The 22,557-nt window shown below is 50.6% G+C and overlaps 1 protein-coding gene across 1 annotated transcript; it reads left to right on the top strand.

Annotated features, from left to right (window-relative positions):
• The first annotated feature begins 3,067 nt into the window (after positions 1-3,067).
• Positions 3,068-21,465, top strand: LOC134366820 (F-box-like/WD repeat-containing protein TBL1X). The gene is made up of 12 exons (XM_063083279.1): positions 3,068-3,266; positions 5,544-5,676; positions 6,003-6,144; positions 6,791-6,854; positions 6,974-7,071; positions 10,569-10,629; positions 12,971-13,092; positions 17,874-17,948; positions 18,287-18,414; positions 20,087-20,252; positions 20,666-20,767; positions 21,439-21,465. The coding sequence occupies exons 1-12, from the start codon at positions 3,083-3,085 to the stop codon at positions 21,463-21,465; spliced, it is 1,302 nt and encodes a 433-aa protein (XP_062939349.1). The 5' UTR covers positions 3,068-3,082.
• The last annotated feature ends 1,092 nt before the right edge of the window (positions 21,466-22,557 follow it).

The raw sequence follows: 22,557 nt of genomic DNA, 5'->3' as shown, positions 1-22,557 counted from the left end.
CGGGAGGCAGCAGGGCTGATGATATTGCATCTGATGAGAGCCGAGCCGTTGCCTCTATTCGGGTGACTGCGGGAGGGTGGAAGGGAAGCAATCGCCAGGCCAGGTGGAAAGGCACCCACCTGCTCGGGTAACCAGGGGCTAAGCCTGCAAACCGGCAACGTCGCCATAGACAGTGGGCAGAACAAAGTCAGGAGGAGTGGTCACTTTGAGAACCCTTGCTGCCCGATCAGCAGACAATAGAAACGGAGTGAGAGGCTCGGCCGGGGAGCCGAGCATGGGGGCCAGGTTACTCGGATCCCCCCACAGCATTCACCTCCCTGGGATTACGAGCCCTCGAGCACCCCAGGGCCGCCTGTGGGCCACACGGGCGATCAAGCCCCACCAGACTGGGCTGCCTGTTTTACCTGCAGCTGCGCAGATCCCCCCACCAACAGCAGGGGGCCACTTTCCTGTCCTTGAGGAGGGGCTGTTGCAGCTTCCCCACTGCCCTCAGACCCCTACATGGACCCCCAGCACCTCCTTCCATGCCTCATGCCACTGCCTTCTTTTCGCAACGCCGCTGTCATCCACACGCAGTAGCCATCCTGGCTCTTCTGAACTTTTCCTTGAAAACCTTCATCCAAAATTCCTTTGAGTTGCCAAGCAGCTTCCCACACAGGCAGTAAAGGAGACACATTGGGGGAGGAAGGGGACACAGAGAGGCTGCGGCACTGAGCTCCTGCAAAGAATATGTGAACTGAGGGGTCGGGGGACGCCCAGAGTGGGATTTCTGCAAGAGACAGCCATCCAGGGCACGTGGGGCCGCCTCCACTCTGTTCCCTTTTGCTTCTTAAGAGCACTGAAAGGGTCCTCCCATGAAGGCGTCTCATCCCTTCCCCAGTCTTCCTTGGTCTCACACTAGTCTCTCTCCCCCTGCCCTTTCCTGCCTGCCTGACCCCACATTGGAAGCCGGGCGTCCTGCAGCAGTGTCCACCCCGTTAATGAAGCGTGGTTGAAATGCGCGCTGCCCCCTTCAGAGCTTGCTGGCTGTGCCCGCTCTTCCAGCTCTGGTCTCACCTGCCTGGCCTCCCTCTCGCTGCAGGTTTTTCCCACTCGGCCTTCACGTTCGGGATCGAGAGCCACATCAGCCAGTCCAACATCAACGGGACGCTGGTGCCGCCCGCCGCCCTCATCTCCATCCTGCAGAAGGGGCTGCAGTACGTGGAGGCTGAGATCAGCATCAACGAGGTACGTGATGGGTGCGGGGCTGGGCTTCCCAGCAGCGGGGGGCTCGGGGCCCCGGTCCACGGCCCGCGTGTGCTTCCTGCAGGCGTCTGAGAGCAAGCTGGGGTTGCTTGCTTGGTTTTTGTTACACCTTGAGCATCCCAAATCCGAAATCCTAAATGTTCCAAAATCTGAAGTTTGTGAGCGTCAATGTGATGCTCAGAGGAAATGCTCACTTGAGCATTTCAGATTTTGGATTTTCGGATTTGGGGTGCATAACCAGTAAGTATAATGCAAATATTCCAAACTCAGAAACAGATTTCACACTGTGAAACGCTTCTGGTCCCAAGCATTCCTGGGAGCCTGACAGAGGGCATAACCAGAGGGACAGTCAGGGACAGAGAGATGATGGCCCTGTGTTAAAGTGACTTCAGGTGCTGGTTTCCCGACTGTGCTCTTTGTGGAGCTGATCCGGGGAAAGATGGAATAAAAACCATCAATTAAAATCACACAGATTCTCTTGTATCCCCTCCCACCTTCTAGATTGGGGTTGTGCCATTTTGATAGAAATTTTGAAAGTCAGTTATTTGGGATTTAAACAGTTCCCTTCACCTCCCTGGCCGCTTCATCTGTGCTCTCGGGATTCAGCTGAGTCCCACGGGTGAGTCCACGTGTCCCAGCTCTGTCCTGCCTTCCTCCTCTCCTGCCTCAAGTTCAGAGCACACAAAAATGTGTTTGTCCGTCCACCAGGCAGCACCCTGAGCACTGCAGGTTTCATGTGATGCGAGTATTTGGAAAGCACGTCTTACTTTTAAGTGTGTACAGAATTTTTTTTGATAGTACCAGAGAATCGAAGGATGTTCAGACAAAAATGTGAATCAGAGGCCCAGACTGCAGCTCACTTGGGAGAGCGTGGTGCTGACAACACCAAGTCAAAGGTGATCCCCTTACCGGTCATCTTTTAAAAAAACAAAAAATGTGAATCAGAACTAAACGAGGTCATTGTCGGTTGTATCGTGGCTGTGTTCAGTCTAAACCCTGAGCCCAGGGCGTCGTTTCAAGTAGCTGCAAGTGCTTATTTTATTAGATCAGATGGGCACGTGCACCAGGAAGGAAATCCTGAATGCTGCAGGCATCTCTAAATCGGGGCCGATGCTTCCAAAGACTTACTCCTCCCACAAAAGTGGGTACTAAGAGACTCCACACTTGCCGTGGCACCGGGCAGGGTTTCTCCTGCTCAGCACTATGTACATTTGTGGCTGGACCCTGCTCTGTGGTGGGGACTGTCCTGTGCACTGGAGGATGTGGACCAGCATGCCTGGTCTCCACCCACCAGCTGCCAGTAGACCCCCCGCCAAGTGGTGACAATGAAAAATGTCTCCAGTCATTCCCTGATGTCCCCCAAGGAGACAAAATTACTCCCCCCATACACACACCCCTGCCCCTGTTGAGAATCCTTGCATCAGGGATATAGCACTTTTGTCTTGGAATAAAGGAGACACGTTCACATGTCCTTAATGCCCCAGTTCAGGTTGACACTTACCAATTATCAGGTCTCCCTCGGGACAGCCACCATACCTAGTTCATCGACGGTTCCCCTTGTCCACCTCCCTGTCCTTGGCCCACCATGGAGTCCCTCTGCCCTGCCCCTACAGTCCGGGCACCTGCTTGATGCCGCCGACCCCCGACCCCAGCCCCTGAGCTCCCAGGCGTCTCTGTTTCTGGGCCACCTTCCTGCACCTCTCCCACCTGGAAGGCAGAGTCTGGTCCTGGAGGTCCTCTTTTGCAGGTGCTGACGGCTGCCCTTGGCTTACTTTCCCAGGATGGCACGGTGTTTGACGGCCGCCCCATAGAGTCCCTGTCCCTGATAGACACCGTGATGCCCGACGTGGTGCAGACGCGGCAGCAGGCGTTCCGCGAGAAGCTCGCGCAGCAGCAGGCCAGTGCGGCGGCCGCAGCGGCAGCAGCAGCCACGGCAGCCCCGGCAGCAGTTTCCCAGCAAAATCCACCAAAGAACGGAGAGGCCACGGTCAACGGGGAGGAGAACGGAGCACACGCAATAAGTAAGTGTGGGGCTTCTGGCGCTTTATTGTGCTTCTAAAGCTGGGCGAATGCAACGACTTCTTAGAGATCTGCCCGCTGTCAACTTCTCACCAGTTGCTCTCCAGTGCTTGCTCACTGTCTGGCCGGAAGACCTTCACGTTCCCTGGTTGTCACCAAAATCCTTAGACCCGACCTTCTCGACACACATCCCGGATTTTATGAAATCCTGCTGCCCTGCTCCTGAGGGCTCGCGTGTGACAGGGACAAGTACCAGATGCTCACTGTCCAACACGAGCAAGTGTCTCTCTCAGCCTTCCATGCGGAGGGTTTTCAGCCAAATTACAGTCTAGTAGTCGAGCCCATGGTCAGTGCAAGGGCACCACGCCCCGGACACCAGGCATCACGCCCCGGACACCAGGCATCACCTTACTTGGTCATTGCAAAACCCCGGGAGGTTAGACCTGTTAGCTAATGGCCCAAGCGTATGCAGCAGATGAGTCAGAGCTCGACAGTCATATCACAAAACTTGCTCAGGCCCGGTGCACCTTCCACCAACTAACTCCCACATCAGAAAATCTATTTAAAACTAGAACAACAGAGACAAAAGAGGTGCCCTGTCCTGGGACCCACAGTCAGAATGCAAGGCATGCCTGTGCCCCATCCAGGACTTGAGCCATTCTGCCACCCCTCTGGTCTGAGGTCGGCTCCTTACCCGTTCCCAATCTCTGGTCTGTTCCTCTGGAGGCTGTTCCCTGCTGTGGCCATGGGAGTGGGAGTTCTTCTGCCCAGGCTGGGTCTGGGCACTGACCCCTGCCCCAGGGAGCCCAGCCTCCTTCTCTTGCTCGTGCACGTGGCTAATACACCCTGGCTCACTGCTCTTAAGTTCTGCAGCAGCCGCCTCGACCCCCTTCTCAGCACCTCACACCTGGTCTGCAGACCAGCCTGTTGGGGCTGGAGCGTGCCACGGCTGCCTGTGGATAAGTGAGCAGGTGACGGCCTCCTCTGCACGCCTCTACAGAGTCCCAGGCCCCCACTGCACGGCTGGCTAGGACGCCAGCTGTCCTCTCGCCATCACCAGGGGATGGATCCACCAAACGTGGAAGATCATTTTGCTTTTCTTCATCTTCTCCCAGCCACATGGGAACTTGGGAAGCATAAAAGAAGTAGCGTTTTTTCATAGCCCCACTGTTCCTGAGGGTAGGCTGTGAAGATTTTGTGTCAGGCTTCTCAATCCAAGCAGGGTCACCAGGCATTTTCATATTTTTATGTGTTGACCCAGAAGCAGTGGATCTTAGGTTACCTGCCACTGAGAAGTGAGTCCTTCTCTTCCTGGGGTTTTCCACCAAAATACCTGAACAAGAAGATGTAACAGCAGACTCAGCTCTACACTGCATTACAAAACTGTCAGCTGCTGCTGACTGTGTGCTGGTTAGACTGGACCGCTGCCTTCTCTTTCCCGTAAAGCAGGGGCTACTAAACTTTCCCTAAGGGGCCAGACAGTGGCTGTCACAGGCATTCAGGGCCAGGCAGTCTCTGTCACAGTGACCCAACTCTGTCTTGAAATGCAGAAGCAGCTGTCCTCCTCTGCTCGGGCTGCTGTGACAGAGCACCGCAGACCTGCGGCAGAAACAGCAGACATTTCTCCCCGCAGGCCTGGAGGCTGCAAGTCCAAGCTCAAGGCGAGGCAGGCTGGTTCCTCCTGAGTCCTCTCTCCTTGGCTAGTAGACACCATCTTCTCCCTGTGTCCTCACATGGTCATCCCTCTGTGTGTGTCTGTGTCCTAATCTCCTCCTCTTATAAGGACATCAGTCGTATTGGATTAAAACCCACTCTAGCAACCTCATTTTACCTTAATCACCTCTTTAAAGACCCCGTCCCCAAATACAGTCACTGTCTGAGGTACTGAAGGTTAGAGTGTCAACACAGGAATTCCTGGGGACACGGTTCATCCCGTAACAGTCGGTGCATGTAATGCATAAATATATGGGCGTCAGTAAATAACTTAAACGTTATTTATGAGGAGAGGCTGCAGCAGGCTAGATTTTGGCCCATGGGTCATAGTTGACTGGCCCCAGTTTTAAGGAATAAATTAGTGTATTCCTCACTCAAATTTGAAGACTGGCAAAATACAAAGAGACATAAAATACCCAATCACACAAAGCCATGATTTAGTTATAATCATCAGAGATGGTATCGCCTAGTACATAAAAACAAGGTGTTCCTTAAACAGAAGCCCCCTGAGAATGAGTTTCTTTTGTATTGATAAGCCACGTGCCTTTTTGTGTTTCCTACAACAGATAATCACTCGAAACCCACGGAAATTGACGGGGACGTTGAGATTCCACCCAACAAAGCCACAGTCCTTCGGGGCCATGAGTCCGAGGTGTTCATTTGTGCCTGGAACCCTGTCAGCGATCTGCTGGCTTCTGGGTGAGGATGTCAGGTTGGGGACGCTCCAGGGTCAGGGGAACCCCTGCTCATCTCTGGCATTCTGCCTCAAGGGACACGTGCTGTTGTCTGACCTCGTGTGTCACGTCTTCCCGACATGAGCAGATCCCGAGCGGGTCCTGTGCACTCCACAGCTCTGTGTGTCTCGGATTGTGAAGTCGACATTCCTCGCCGTGTTCTCCATGGGATGGGGAGCAAAGACATTTAAAACTGCTAAATGCAGAGATGGCGAGGAGGGGGGGTGCATGGGAGGGGTGGAAAGAGCTGTTCCCACCAAGAGCCGACGTGCGCGTGTTTTTATTCTGCAGGTCTGGAGACTCGACGGCCAGGATATGGAACCTTAATGAACACAGCAACGGGGACTCCACCCAGCTTGTGTTGAGGCACTGTATACGGGAGGGGGGACATGATGTCCCCAGTAACAAAGATGTCACCTCGCTGGACTGGAACGTAAGCATCTTCCACCCCCCAGGCCCCTTGAAATGTCAGGGTGCTGTGGCCCTGGCCTGAGCTGCGGGCTCACAGGTGCCCTCCATCTCCAAGAGCTCCTGCTGAGGCCATGGCGGGCACAGAACGAGTGGGTGTTGGGTGGCCGTGCCTTCCCATGGTCAGCACACATGAGCGAGTCGAGCCTGGTAGCTCTGTGAGGGGGACCTCACAGCCTGAAGGTGGGAGGAAGGCTCAGCTGGGGAGCTGTGACAAGCAGCCAGGAAAGAAAACTTTCCACCTTGAGAACTCAGGACCAGCTGCTATGTGCATTTATACATGGGACACACGCCGTTCAACTTCTTTTTGCTTTCTGCAAAGTCTTAGGATGACTTTCTGTAGGTATTTTAAATTCTGTCCTTAATTAGACAGCACACAAGGTGAGTGGTTCCAGTGTGGCTTTCTCGCTTCCTGGTCCACATGCCTTGCGTTTAATTTAACAGCAGTGTGTGCTGAAGTAGTCACAGATGACCCGTTAGTCTCTTAATGTGGCATCAGTTATCGGCTTAGGAATATTCTAGACTTGGGATCCTGGCGAGTTCTGTGTGCTTTTCTGGTGCCACCACTACTAAGCTGCTTCTGGGGGTTTGTGTCTCTTTCTGGCCTGCAGAGCAATGGGACACTTCTGGCCACAGGTTCATACGACGGTTTTGCAAGGATTTGGACGGAAGACGGTAAGTCCTGCATCTGTCGTGTTGGGGTTGGACGGGACCTACTTCTGGATGTAACCGTGAAGTGAACAGACCATGACTTTGAAGTCAACATGTTTGTCTGTATTTTTTTGACATAACAGGTAACCTGGCCAGCACCTTAGGCCAACATAAAGGCCCCATCTTTGCCTTGAAATGGAATAAAAAGGGGAATTATATTTTGAGTGCTGGTGTAGACAAAGTGAGTATTAACTTAAAACACATACTTTCAATCTATACATGTTTATTTTCAGTCTCCAGATAACACGGTGTTTTCTTTGAATTCTTAGGCTTTCTCCTTCCCCTTAAGAAATCAAAAGGACCTGTATAGGTTTTGTTTTTGTAATTTTGATCTTAGTGTTAATTTATAGCCCATAATCTCTGTCAGTATATTCCACTGTTCTACAGACCTCTGTGCAAAGTGTCCCTTTTTTGAGGTTCATAGTTCAGTGATAAAGAGAGGGAAATCTCCAGACTGTGTTTATCAATGGCTGGACAGAGCAGGTGGTGTGGGTGTGCTCTGTGTAAACTTTCACCCCTAGAGTGATGTTAGTGACACAGACTGTTCTCTTAGCAGACTTCTGCTCTCCTAATTTGATAAGCTCCTGCTTCCCACTGTGGACTGCACATTTCCCGAGCAGGAGTAACGGACCCAGGGACAGGGCACTGTCCCCTGACAGGCCACGGAGCCAAAGTGGGACTCCCTTGCTCTGCACTTGGGCAGGGCTGCCAGAGAGACTTGATGGCATTAGAGCCAGGTGCCTCTCGAAGCAATCATGGGGTGGAAGATCCCAGAACAAAGAGGAAGGAAACATAGAACCATTCCCCCACAGAAACTACACTGGTTTCATGATAGTTTGAAAACTTTACTCTGTTACTGTTTTCTGTTCATTCAAGTTGTAAAATTTAATATAAAATAATAAACGAACTCTAAACATCATCACACTCTTGGAGAAGTCATGGGTGCACTTGGCAGGGTACAGCCCACACAGGCCATAACTGGCCCATCACCTGTTCTTTTAAATAAAGTTTTATTGATACACAGCCACTCCCACTTGTTGAGAATTGTCGGTGGCTGCTTTCACGCCTTAGTGGCCGAGTTGAACAGTTGCAACAGAAGACCATTGGCCCTCAAAGCTTAAGGTATTTACCAGGTGGCCCTTGACAGAAAAAGAGTGCCAGCGCCTGTACGTGTATATAACTGTGTAGGTCAGTGAATCATTTGTTCCTTTTCTCTATATTTAAGCCAAGAAACTCTTCATTCAGACTTGGAAGCCTAATTTATTATAATATAAGAAAAGATAAGCTGCTGTGGTTAACACACTAAATGTGTCGTGTAACTACCATCAAATTTTTCCCAAGATGTTCTAGTTCAAGTAATACGCACACACAGCACTCTGTCATGCCTTCAGTAGGCCATCGGTAACTGCCACTTGAATTATAAAAATAATTCAGGAAAATGATCGCTAACATTTACAGCAAGCACTTTACTACTATGTGTGCTAACCCATCCGATACTCTCAAGATCGAGGCAGGCATTAGTATGATCAATCCCATTTTACAGAGGAAGAACTGGAGCCCCAGAGAGGTTTATTAACTTGTCTAGTGACACACAGCTGGTGCAGCGTGGAGGAGGATCAGGCCCCGGCTTACCAGTAACTCTGCCCTCCGACTTGCCAAGCATTCTAAATCGTTTCCTGGCCTCCTTCCCACCTGGTGGATCTTTTATTTTACATTCATTTGTGTGTTTCTCACCGATTATTTATTTTGACTCTACCAGGTGACGGACTGTACGATCAATAAAAATGCGTATTTGGAATCATGTTAGTCTTTTGGGCCATATATGTCCCTCTTTACTCCTTAGTCAACCATGGCAGGAATAATAACAGTGTCCTTGAACATAATACCCATTGAGAAAATGTAATTTATGAGGATGCTGGTGTGACCTTCAGTGTATGCTTAACCCAAAGTGATGAAAATATATTTCACATTCTCAAAGCTTTTGGGAAATGTTTTCTTCGGTTCAATGTATATTTAACATAAACGTCAACTAAATGTTCCAGTGACTGATTGTAGTATTTGAAATTGTATCAGACATTTGTGAGTTTACTTACAGTTTGACCCTTGAACACAGCACAGGTCCACTTATACATGGAACTTTTTTGGTCTGGTAAGTACTGCACAGTGCTATAAATGTATTTTTCTCTTCCTTATGATTTTCTTAATAACATTTTCTTTTCTCTAGCTTATTTTATTATAAGAATACAGTATATAATATATATAACATAGAAAATATGTTTTAATTGAATGTTAATGTTATTGGTAAGGCGTCAGATCAATAGTCGGCTATTAGTAGTTTTGGGGAAGGCAAGAGTTACAGGTAGATTTTCAACTGTGTCCGGGTCAGTACCCTAACCCGCACGTTGTTCAAGGACCGATTGTACTCACAATATATAAACCACATTTGTTTGTGCTTGACAAATTAAGAAAACAGTTGCAGACAAACAGTGACAGGTGGTCTAGAGCTGACCCCAAATGTAGGAATACCATGTTTCAAAGACACTTGCTGCTCTGAGTGTTTCCTCTGAACGTTTCTACAATCAACCCAAAACATAACCAGTTCTTAAAACGAAATCTTTATGAAGTCCCACTGACAGACAGGTGTAAAGTTTCCAATGACGTTGAAAATTCCGGTTAATGAACACTTAATTCCAATGGTATTTATGGAGCTGCCCCTGGCTGCTGCTTTAAGTATGTTCCTAGCATCAGTAAGTTCATCAAGAATTCATGATTTACTTTGTGTTCCGAGGTGCCGATCACCTTTTTCCTTACTGTAGACCCATAAATCAGCGCCTGACCCGGGCGTAATCTGATGGCTTTGCCACATCTCGTGGTCCTGGTTCATGGAGGGTCGGTCAGGGGAATTTCCAGAAATGTCTGTTTGTGCAGCTCTTCATTTGGACAACTGCTGAAAAGAGATTTAGACATGTTTTGTTACAGGTTTTTAGCTTTTTGGGATGAGGGGGAATCACCACTGATTTGGGTAGTTTTCTCAGGTATCAGTTAAGGCTGCTGTGTCCGCTGCAGTAGCCACCAGCTCGTGTGGCTGTAGCTCATCACATGTGGCCGTCCAAACTGCTGTGTGTAAAACACGCTGTGATTCCAAGCCCTAGGATGGGGGGCAAGAAAGAATGTCAGATACCTCATTAATATTTTTCTATACTGATTACATGTTGAAACAATAGTATTTTGGCAATATTGGAGTGAAATAAAATATGCTGTGAATGAATTGTACTAGTTTCTTTTTTCTTTTTAATGTGGTGACTGTAAAATTAAAAATTAGTGTAGTGACTCACATGATACCTCTATGGGACAGTGCTAGGCAGTTAGCTTATTTGGGGAGAGCACGGTGTCACACCAAGGTCAAGGTTCAGATCCCCTTACCAGCCAGCCACTAAAAACCCCAAAACTACAGAGAAAAGAACACTCCCCTCTGCTTCCCCTTCTCCTAATAATATGACCTCTCCTCATCCTGACCTTCCTACAGCTTCCCTGAAAAATTAAAGGAATAGCTCTATTGGACTGTGCTGGTTTAGAAGGAATAAGGGCCCACTGTCTTTTCTTGTATGATGCATTTTTCGTGAGAAAACATTGCAAGAAGAATAATTACTAACTTTTTCCTTTGTTTGCGGAGCGCAGACAACAATCATTTGGGATGCCCACACAGGAGAAGCCAAACAACAGTTTCCTTTCCATTCAGGTGAGGTTTGTTTTGATTTCGTAATTTAAAAGTAATGATTCAGAGTTCTGTGAAATGTCCCTTAAAGTAATTGTGAACGCACAGAGGGAGCAGCCTGTGGAACCTCGCTGGTGGGAAGGAGACCCATTTCGTGTTAAGTGTTGTTCAGGTTTGCAAGGTACAGATGCCTCAACACCCACCTGCTCTCGAGTCTGGAAACACAACTGTGAACCAGCCAAAGAGCCAGGGCAGGCTTCTCTGTCCTGCTGCTCCAGGAGGGCTGCTGTGTTGGGGTCCCCGAGACCACTCTGTGTTTGGCAGTCTGCTGGGTGGACACACAGGACTCAGCATACACAGCTAAGACTTCTTGTGGGAACGGATACAAAGCAACATCAGCAAAGGGAAAAGGCGTGAGGGATGAAGTCCCGGGGAGAACAGACGTGAGCTCCCAGGGGAGTCGCACGGGATCTGCTTAATTCCCCCAGAAGTCAGCTGTCTTCCAGGGAAGCCCATTAGAGACTTGGTGCTGAGGGTTTTCATTAGGGGCTGGTCACATGGAGGCACCCACTGCCTACCCCATGCCCAGATTCCAGACTCCCAGAGTCAAGCAGGTGCTCAGCACAAACTGCACTGTTTGCACGGACAGCACAGGCAGGGGCCGTTCCCATCAGTGAAGGAATGGTGAGAGCTCGTATCGTAAGAGGGTGGTCAGACCTTGATGGCTAAGCCTCGAAGCACTGAGCTCCTGGCCCCTGAAGACATTACCTGGTTACAATGGCCCGAAATGCTATGTAGGCAGCACCCTGATCTCTGTGTGACGTGTGCTCTAGTGCAGCACTGTTCACAGCCCTCAGGCCATGAGCTTTCCCAGTCAGGAGTCTGTGAGCACAGGGCTCAGTTCCAGAGCTTCTCTTTCTCAGAAGCAGCCTGTCATGATCCTGAATAAAAGGGACTCACTGAGATTCCCAAGGAGAAGAGGCACATCACGTGAGCAGCTCCCTCTCCCCCTTGCTGTTCCTTCCCGAGCCCCCTGCCTCCTGCCATCACCTCTCACTTGATGCGTAAGTGCCTCTAGGGAGTGTTCCAGTGGGACTGCCTCAGGGGAGCAGGGACTATACAGACATGAGCGGTGCATGGCCACGAGGTCCCCAGAGTGCCAAGTGATCACTTGAGCAAGTGGGTGCCTGAGAAGAGGTGGGAGCAGCCTCCCTCAGCCACAGACCCACTCCCTGTAACTGGACAGGCATGAGGCTTGGAGGCCACAGATACAACAGCCGTGGGGACTAACACATCTGTACCCCTTCTCTGGCTGCTAGCTGTGCTGATGGCCTGAGATGGCCTGTCTCACTCCACGCTCAGCGTCCCCTGAGGGCTTGTCAGAACATCCCTGTGTGCAGCTGAGACCCCAGGACCTGCCTGAGGGACAGAACAAGGATGGAGTCTGGCTGCTCTGACTTCGCCACCCTGGTCTTTATGTGTTCTTCCAATGTCTTGGGGCACCGGGCTCTGAGGACAGAACGAGGGCTGGGCTTTTAACAATGGTCCTGGGCATTTCAGTGCATTGGAAAGTGGCTGGATTTCCCGCTGCCATCCCAGCAAAGAATCCAGAAAGTAGAGAATGAGACCGTAAATAAACTGCAGCATTAGTTAACCTTTGTATTGTTCCCATCGTCATTACTTCTGAGGTCCCTTCAGGGGCAGGGCTCACACTGGAACAAGGAGTAGGGAAAGCCGGGACATGAAGTGGTCTAGCGGGGAGTGACCAGAGGGCAGTCACCTCAAAACCCTCAGCAGAGCAGAGGGTCTCTTGGACTCAGGGAGGGTGTTCATCACAAGTCCTGAACCTTTCACCCAATTTCATCCCTAATATGGCATTCTTGTTGACTCTAATTATCCCCGAATCCGTGGGATGCATAAATGTGTTGCAGGAGGTTTTTTAATTGGGGTGTCTTGAGCACAGGCTATGAAATCTTTTTCCTCTTCTTTTTTCTCCTCTCTCTGTGAAAACAAATCAAACAGGCCCACCATGGTGATACTGCTCAAGCAGGAAGGTGCGGGGGCAGGCAGCCAGCACACCTCACCTGCCCTTTCTCACCTGTGCCGTGGGAGCAAGAGCTGCTGCATGCCATGGGGCACAGAAAGGGCCACGGGGCCTCTCTCCAGAGGCATCTTGTCGTCCCTGCAAATGTGGGAGGAGAGGGTCTTTAAGGTCTTTGAAAGTAAGAGTCTGTTCATGCGGGAATACGTTTTATCGTGTTACTAGATATGGCTTCTCCACCGTGCTGTTAATTGTTCTAAGTCAGCTGAGCTCTGTGCACAGTTGATAAATGTCAGCGTCCTCCCTGTCTTTCCTGCTCCACAGCCCCTGCTCTTGACGTGGACTGGCAGCACAACACTACCTTTGCCTCCTGTAGCACAGACATGTGTATTCATGTATGCAGACTCGGCTGTGACCGCCCAGTCAAAACCTTCCAAGGACACACAGTAAGTGGGACTTCTGAGTTTCAGACTTGAGTTCATGAGAATGTGATGTGGGAGCCTTTTTATATTTTTTACCTAGAATCAAAAGATACTGTAACAGCCGACCAGTTCCTCTGCAGACCTTTGCTCTTGAGCTGTCACAGCTACCCTAGGCAGTTGGATTAACCCAGTGGCGGGAAGGCAGTGAGAAAAACTGACCCTGAGGTGATCTAGATGTTGGACTTTGCAGCAAAGGCTATGAAAAAAATGTACGAGGATATAAAGGAAAAGATTCTTGTAATAAGTAAATAGATGGGGAGTGTCAGCAGAGAATGGAAATACTATGTTTCTAAAAAGCAAATGGAAATTGGAGAACTGAGAAGTAAAATGTCTGAAACGAAAATCTTATTAGATGGGTGTAACAGCAGGCTGGAGATTGCAAAAGCAAGGTTAGTGAACCAGAAGGGAGATCATAGAATGGCCAATTTGAAGAACAGAAAAGACTGAAAAAATGAGTGGAGGCTTATTGACGTATGGGACAATATTAAACATATATCTGTGTTATATGGGTAGAAAAAAGAGAACGGAACAGGAAAATTACTTGAAGCAACAGTGGCCACATTTTACTAAATTTGGTGGAAAACATCAACATTCAATCCAAGAAGCTGAGCAGACCCCAAGCAGAACATCCGGAAAGATATCTGTACACCTAGGCATGTGGTCAGCAAACACTAAAACCAATGATAAAAGAGAAAGTCATAAAAGCAACCAGAGGCTGAAACAATAATCTCATCATATACCAGAAAAGAACAATATGAGCAGCAGCTGACTTACCAGATCTTTTAGCAAAGCACGTGAGGCTCTTCCCAGTCTTTCCCCAGCAGATCCCTCCAGTGTCCAATAAAACCCCCCATTCCTCAGTTCTCCTGGAAGACCCGTGTGGTCGAGCCCCTCACACCTCATCTCAGCCCCTCCTGAAATGCTTCCCTGCCTTAAACTCTCACAGCCCCCACCTTATACCCCCTCACCATGTCCCTGGTCTGACACAAAATCCTTCCCATCTTCCACGACCCCATTCAGATGTCCTCTGGATTCCCTGGGGACAATTCATGGCTCCCACCTGGGCTCTCTCCTGTGGCTTCTTGTTTATTCTCACCAGCACCCAGAATGTCATTAGATGTTGGGGATCCCCTGTTAAAGCAGAGGGGTCTGATCAAAGCCCCTGGGGAGTTCCCATCATGCCACCAATTTAAGGGAATTCAGTTCCATTGTCCTCAGTGCCTGCGCCTTTCCCTAGTACCCACCAGTCTCAGCTCCCGGCCCAATGTGTCCCTGCTTCCAAAAGAAGGTGCTTTTGGAGCACAGGCATCCATTGTCCCGTGAATATCTGGCTGTGGTTACAAAGGGACACTTGCTTTTTCTGGTCTAAACTTGTTTCTCCTCTAACCCTGGATGATCTGCAAACTTTTAATAGCGCTGCCCGCAGTCTGTGCGTGCTGTAGGGTACAAAGTCACATAGCTATGTGATTTCCAGCTGCCGTGCCCGGGACTTTACCACCGTGCCACCACTTGGCTCTTTAAATGGGTCTCCTTGTGGCTAATCGTTTGGAACAAGCCTCAAGCTAAATGTGGCTGAGCCTACTTCTTCCTGAGACTTCTGAGCTGCTTCTCGATGCTTCCCAGGAATTGTGACTTGGGCTGGGAGTGGCGGGTGGGTGGGGTTGGCACTCCATTCCCAGGAGGGTTCAGCTGGAGACAGTTCATGGTGACTGGCTCCAAATTCCTGGGCCCCAAGAAACCTGCCCATCGATTCTCCTCTCAGCAGCCGCAGCCAGAACCAGCTGCCCTTGTGCATTTACACACGCCCACACTCCCACACATGCATGCACACTCACACCTCCACACTCGGCACATGCACGCACACACATACATGCATACACACTCGCACACACGCAGGCACACTCATGTGAGTGCACATGCACACAAAGTCATGCACACTCATGTACACTTGCGCACACATATGTGCACACACACGTCTGCACAGTCACACACAGGTCCACACGTTATCCCCTCTCCAGTCTGACCTCTTCACCCTCCCCTGGCTCACAGGAGCCCACTCCTTGGACTCACATGCATGCCCACTCACACTCCTGGACACTCACGTCCACATATGCACACCAGCATACATGGCCACATGCTCAGACACATGTCCATGTGTTCATACACATCCGTGCACTTACACACGTCTGCACACTCACACACACCTGGGCACTCCCACGCACCTCTGCACACATGCCGCTCTCCAATCTGACCCTTTCATCCTCCCCTGGCTCACACAGGAGCCCACTCCCTGGACTCCAGGCTTTCTTCCTCCCTTTTCCCAGGCCATCCGTGCCATGTGGAACACTGATGTGGCCTTGTCACTTCTTTGCTTCACACCCTTCAGAACTCAGTTTCCTTAAAATGTAGTGTGACCGTATAATTTATCTTCCAAACCAGAGTCCTTAGGAGTGTGAAATTATTTAGGAAATGAATTATGAGTGTGAAGTTAGTTAATTGTTCGGCTGGGACAGCAGGCATAATATTGTGGGATTGTCCTGAGCAGATGGGGCCCTACAGTCACCCTAAGGAAAAGCCCCTTGTGGGTGCACCTTCTCCTTGGTCTCCATGTGCGGCACAGTGTTCCTCTGCCACAGGCTGTTCCTTTGCAGAACCGTGTTCCCTGTGTGTCCCCATCTCCCTTGCCTGCCGGGTACGTTTGCCTTTGTCCCCCAGGGCTTAGCCTCGGGTTCTCATGGCCCTGGTGGCCCTCAGGAACAGTCCTGCTCCTTTGTGCACCCAGCATGCTGAGCGGCCTGGTAGAACTCCCCTGCCCTTTGTATTTCCAGGCTGTTTGCACTGGAGCTCAAGCCCCTTGGGTGGGTTTTGTTTCTCCCGGGTGTTCTCACAGATCCACCCTCTGGGCTCTGGCGTGTGCTCGTGCACTTGGGGCACACGGGCCTCCTGTTCCCCGTGGAACCCCACCGTGGCTGAGGGGCTTCGTTTGTCTGCATTGACCCCCGTCCACCGCCACTCGCCAGAAAAATGTAGCAGATTTAGATAGAAGGAGTAGCTGTTGCATTAAAAATGCACAGGGAAGTGATTTCCATGTCCAGTTTTAAAAACAGCTGTGGTTTTGGTGTTTTTATTTGCTGCCTATATTGTATGTGAATTCTTCATTTGCTTCCTTCCTAGTATGGAATTTTTTCCCTTCAAGAAATATTGATGAGGGTGGCTGCTCATTTGTGGTATATGGCTGTGCTTTTATATAAATGAAAAAGGCAAAGTGAGAAAAAGGAAAATGAATGGCCTCCGGGCTCTGTGCTTTGCTTTCGGGGAAAGTCCCAGGTGGCCAGTCAGCAGGATGACAGAATCTTGCTCCCCCTGGAGGATGGCCAGCAGGATGACAGAATGCTACTGCCCCCTGGTGGATGGTAGGCAAGATGACAGAATGCTTCTGCCCTCTGGAGGATGGCCAGCAGGATGACAGAACACTACTGCCCCCTCGTGGATGGTAGGCAAGATGACAGAATGCTTCTGCCCTCTGGAGGATGGCCAGCAGGATGACAGAGCACTACTGCCTCCTGGTGGATGGTAGGCAAGATGACAGAATCTTGCTCCCCCTGGAGGATGGCCAGCAGGATGACAGAATGCTACTGCCCCCACCAGCAGTCTCTGGTGGATGGTAGGCAGGATGAGAGTGCTACTGCCCACTTGTGTACAGCTGCTGGGATGACAGGGCGCTACTGCCCCCTTGAGGACAGCCACTGGGATGACAGAGCACTATTGCCCCCTGGTGGATGGTAGGCAAGGAGAGTGCTACTGCCCCCTGGAGGACGGTAGGCAGGAACAGAGGGTGCTACTGCCCCCTTGTGGACAGCCACTGGGATGACAGAGCACTACTGCCCCCTGGTGGACGGTAGGCAGGATGAGAGAGTGCTATTGCCCCCTGGTGGACGGTAGGCAGGATGAGAGTGTGCTACTGCCCCCTTGAGGACAGCCACTAGGATTACAGAGCACTATTGCCCCCAGTGGATGGTCGGCCAGATGATAGAGCACTATTGCCCCCTGGTGGATGGTAGGCAAAAAGAGAGAGTGCTACTGCCCCCGGGTGGATGGTAGGCAGGAAGAGAGGGTGCTACTGCCCCCTTGTGGACAGCCACTGGGATGACAGAGCACTACTGCCCCCTGGTGGACGGTAGGCAGGATGAGAGAGTGCTATTGCCCCCTGGTGGACGGTAGGCAGGATGAGAGAGTGCTACTGCTCCCTTGAGGACAGCCACGGGGGTTACAGAGCACTATTGCCCCTGGTGGATGGTCGACCGGATGATAGAGCACTATTGCCCCCTGGTGGACAGCCACTGGGATAACAGAACACTGTTGGCCCCTGGTGGACAGTAGGCAGGAAGAGAGTGCTACTGCCCCTTGTGGACAGCTGCTGGGATGACAGAGCACTATTGCCCCCTGTTGGATGGTCGGACGAATGACAGAGTGCTTCTGCCCCCTGCTGGACGGTAAGCAGGATGAGAAAGTACTACTGCCCACTTGTGGACAGCTGCTGGGATTACAGAGCACTCTTGCCCCTGGTGGATGGTTGGCCGGATGACAGAGCACTGTTGCCCCCTGGTGGACGGCAGGGTGACAGAGTGCTACTGCCCCCTGGTGGACGGCCACCATGATGACAGAGCGCTACTGTCCCCTGGTGGACAGCCACTGGGTCTGATCTCAGGCCTTGATTTCTTTTCCAAACCCGTTCTATCTTTCAGAATGAGGTCAATGCTATCAAATGGGATCCTTCTGGAATGTTGCTAGCATCCTGCTCTGATGACATGACATTAAAGGTAAAGTTGGCATCTGTAGGGATGAGCTGTTTAACCCTAAACAGCCCCCAGTACTCAACGCAAGTCTCACATTCCCTGTTCCTTTGGGGGTTATCTGCATTGAGTCCTCTTCCTTCCTCTGTAATTTGTCCCATTACTGACTGTCAGATTAGCTCTCGCCCAGTGAACTCTGATGTACCAGTCAAGGGTCCTGCTAGGAGTCCCAGCCCTTCCTGGGCAATGACCTTCAGTTTTTCCAGTGGGACACTCCAATGGATTGTGTACAGTTCACAGCCAGCAGTCTCTTGGCTCACTGGAGGGACATAGCTTGCTCATATTGTTACCACTGTGTTCTCTAGATCTGGAGCATGAAGCAGTACACGTGTGTGCATGACCTGCAAGCTCACAGCCAAGAGATATACACCATCAAGTGGAGTCCCACTGGGCCGGCCACCAGCAACCCCAATTCCAACATCATGCTGGCGAGGTAAGGACAGGACCCCTGCACAGCCCAGCCTCGGCTCCTGAATGCAGCCTGGCCCGCTGTCACTGAGTCAGCAGCACAGCAGCAGAACTTCCTCATACGTGGAGAGAACAGGACGTTTAGCTGAAGCATTGAACGTCGTAGCTCCCTTTTGAAAGCCTTTTAAGTGAGGCTGGGAGAAGGCACGTGTTGGGAGGGCTTCAGGCACTTGGCTTTGCTGAAGGCTTTCCTGACAGCAGAGAAAGGAAAGGGAAAGAGTTCACCTCGGACCTTGGGCTTGGTTTATTCGTTCAACTCAGGGCTTACAGGGGCAGGAATTTCAAGCAGGGATAAAGGTTCCCCCAGCCACAGCCAGACTTGACCTGACATTTTATATAGTGAGTCCCCTAAGACACCAGCTTGGGAGGGAGCAGAGTGGGCAGCCAGTCACAGCCAGAATTGGGAAGAGGAGTTATAAGTGACAAAGGTGGCCTCCCCAAAACCACGTGGCTTTAGACTTCATTCAAGAGCATTATTGTGCCCTGATGCTCGCCAGACCCCATTAAGAGTAGAACGTTCCACTCTCGTTATTTCAGGAAGAACTTTTAGAAGAACAAGCTAAAGAGATTCTGAGACCGAATGCCGAGCTCCTTAGGGGTCTGAAAACCAGGATCTAGACCCATGAAATGTGGATGTCCCCTTAGCCTACAAGAGAGGAGAGTTAAGGGGAATGTTTGGGTACCAGGAGGCAGCAGCGGGTTATTCTGTGTAGCTGCAGAGAGAGGGTAGTGACAGGCGGGCACACACCTCCTGTAAGCAGAGAACGCCTGCCACCTGCCTCTGGGGCAGCGGGAGCCAGCCGGCCGCGCCAGGAGCGAGCAGCTTGTTGAAAGTGCTCAGCCCAACCAAGCTTGTTTCTTAGAAAAGACTGGAAAGAATCCCTGTATCAGCCGAGTGGTTGAACAGAACAACACAAAGGCCATAATTCTCTTATATCACGTAATTGTCCTAAAAGCCACTTAAATTAATACGATACAGCACCGCATGCTATAATCATGTATTGGTGACTTGGGAGGTCCTTTTGTGTCACGTGTTACCCGTTAGGAACATAAATGACCCTTTAGTCAGGACACACGAAAAGGACAGGGTGGTACCAGCCCTGTAGAGAAAAAGAAAGCCAGATAGCAGGTTTGTGATATGTACTTTATTTTAAATTTGAAAATAACTGAAATTTGCAGGTCTCAGCAATGTGGTCGAATGTGTAGATGTGACTGTGTTTTAATTCCTGTTGGATTAAAAATTTTATAAATATTTATTCACTCTATTCGCTGTTTTTCCAAACCTGGCTATCTACATTTGTTGGTAACAATAGAAGTTTTTCAATGTAAGAGCATCTTAGAAAACTTGATAAATATTCCACAAAAGTATTTACCATTTATATCTTTAAACAAATGCAGAAACATAGGAACGTGGGTATCAATTTGCTTTCGTAATAACAGCACCAAAAGTTGTTTGTTTTGTGACGATGGCTTTGTTTTCACTGCATCTGAGCTGCATTTTAGGAGGAGAAGCTCACCGATCTGGACCTAGAAGCGGGGAGAGAGAGACGGGTCCTGTGAGGTGTGGCCCGTGTTGGAGGGACGTGTGCTAAACGCCCGCGTGCTCAGGTGATAACGTGGCCCCTCCATCTCCGCAGTGCTTCGTTTGACTCCACGGTCCTGCTGTGGGATGTGGAGCGTGGGGTGTGTATCCACACGCTGACCAAACACCAGGAACCTGTCTACAGTGTCGCTTTTAGCCCCAACGGGAAGTACTTGGCCAGTGGCTCCTTTGACAAGTGTGTCCATATCTGGAATACTCAGGTAATCTCTTGACCCTCGGGGTTGAGTCCTTTGCAAAGTAATACCTGAGTAGCTGTGTTTGCAGTGACCTGGGCTCAGAACAGCCACTGGGGAACCGGTGCTCAGGATTGAGCTGCCGCCCCCCATGGAGAGCCCAGTCCCGGGCTGTCTGTCCAGCTCCGCCTGGCTGCGCCCTTGCCCGGGACACACACCCAGGGCCACTCCCTCCCCGGGAAAGGTGTCTGCTTCTGTTGTCCTCAGGGCTCACAGCTCCAAGCAAGACATCTTGGAGACGTCCCTCCTTGGAGGAGCCACCACCTTCTTTTCCCCTTTATGAGCAGCTCCCCGCTGTCCCCGAGACCCGTGCAGCACCTGGGCGGGCAGCTGGGCTGCACCCCGTGTAGTAAGCGCTGGTCACTGTGCTTTCTCCGCAGAGTGGCAGTCTCGTCCACAGCTACCGAGGCACCGGTGGCATCTTCGAGGTGTGCTGGAACGCTCGCGGGGACAAAGTGGGCGCCAGTGCCTCCGATGGCTCCGTAAGCAGTGCTCGAGTTGGCAGGGGCAAGCATGCGGTTGGGGCAAGCTGGGATGGCACTCGGCAGGGCTCAGCTCGTGTGCGGGGACCGCTTGGGGTGGCCCCACATCTGATAGTGGCCCTCGCTTCAGCCCTTGCAGAATGTCCTTCTGGTCAACATTTCCTGGATGAAATTGGGGTGCTCTGCCCCTCTGAGGACATTAGGCAATACCTGGAGGCCTGTTGGGCTGTCACGGCTTAGGGTTAGGGGGCTCCTGGCATCTCCTTGGTGGAACCCAGAGATGCAGCACAACCTCCTCCCATGCACAGCACAGCATTGACCTCGAAGGCCAGGGTCCCCAAATGTACTCGGAGGCCTTGCACTTAGGCCTAAGCTGCCACCTACCTCGCCATGTAGGCATCTGGCTGTGGCTTCTGCTGCTGGCACTGTCACTCTGCCACGTCGACCTTAGTCCTTGCCCTGGTGTTTCCCCCAGTGCTCTTTGCTTGAGTTTGGTTGGTCAGGTGTGCAGGCATTAGCCTGTTCTTGGAGCTTCTCTGACCTTCATCACTGTGTTCCAGTAAAACTTTATTCACAAAAATCGGTGGTTGACCACCGTCTACCGACCCCTGCTCTAAAGGCACATTTGTGTCATCTCTCGAGATAACAGACGCCTCTGTCTTTCCTTCCAGGTGTGTGTTTTAGATCTGCGGGAGTAAACACAAAATATTATAGAAAACTCAAGAGTTCTAGTGGACCAGCAGAGAACGTGTGGGTCGTGGCCCTCTCCAGACACCATTCTGTCAGCTCCAAAACTGTACGAACTTGACTTGCGTTAGAGTGTACTTGGAAATCAACTCGTCCCTGGCCACAGGAGTCTATAAGTTTTCGTAATCTTCATCAAGAAGTTCCAAAACAAACAAGCAAAAACAAAAGCATACACACAGTCATATCAGAGGGGGAAGAGTGGTCTCTCCACCCAGGACATTCAGCCCAGGAAACAGGAAGCTAGACGTGCACGGTGTGGTTTCCATCCGGAAGAGGCTCTGATGGCTGAACGGAAAACAAGAAAAAAGGAAGCTGTGCCAAAAAAACAAAAACAAAAAACAAAACAAAGAAGCAAAATGCTGTGATAAACCAGAAGGAGAAATGTCCTCTCCTCGCGTGGGTGTTTTCTTTCCCCTGACAATTGGGACACTACAGCTGCTCTGGCAAAGGATGTTCAAAGACCAGTTTGTACTGATGCGATGCGCAACTTTGTAATCCCAACACTTTCTATTTTCTAGAATCTTCTTTGTTCAGTGGTTTTTCTATCAGCTGGAATTCTGTCGTCTGGGGGCCTTTGGTCTGAGATGGAAACTGTTTTGGGTTTGTTGCGTCTTCCCTCTGTCATTCCCTGACCCCTCCACCTTTTCCCCTTGTCTGCTGTGGTCTGGCTTTTCAGGACCCCTCGGTCGATGCAGCCACATGGACACGGTGACAGAAGTCTCCAGTGCACAGCTTCCTCCCTCCCTCTGTCCCCTCCTCCATCCCGCCCTCCCTGCCCCTACCCCTCCTCACCCTTCTCTGTCCCGTCCTCATAGTTGCTTCAGATCTTAGGTCTCAAGGGCACTTTGGGCGCATAATAAGTGCTTTATGTTAAGAAGGCAGGGCAGGGGGACTTTTTACAGGAGAAAAAAAAAATGACTTATAAGAGAAAGAGCCTGGAGTATTTTTGGAAAAAAAAATATTTTTATGTTAAAACAATTTAAAAATCCTAAAATGGCCATCAGACATAGAGAGCTGTGTGTGATTCATAGTCTAGAAAAGCT

Source organism: Cynocephalus volans, chromosome X (assembly GCF_027409185.1).
Source record: "Cynocephalus volans isolate mCynVol1 chromosome X, mCynVol1.pri, whole genome shotgun sequence".
Classification (NCBI taxonomy): Eukaryota; Metazoa; Chordata; class Mammalia; order Dermoptera; family Cynocephalidae; genus Cynocephalus; species Cynocephalus volans.
This window is presented reverse-complemented; position numbering and strand designations above follow the sequence as displayed.

Coding starts and splice junctions, on each gene's coding strand:
- LOC134366820 (XM_063083279.1), top strand. CDS start 3,083: ATGCCCGACGTGGTGCAGACGCGGCAGCAGGCGTTCCGCGAGAAGCTC. Junction 3,267..5,543: donor GAACGGAGCACACGCAATAA/GTAAGTGTGGGG, acceptor TTCCTACAACAG/ATAATCACTCGAAACCCACG. Junction 17,949..18,286: donor CTGATGACATGACATTAAAG/GTAAAGTTGGCA, acceptor TGTGTTCTCTAG/ATCTGGAGCATGAAGCAGTA.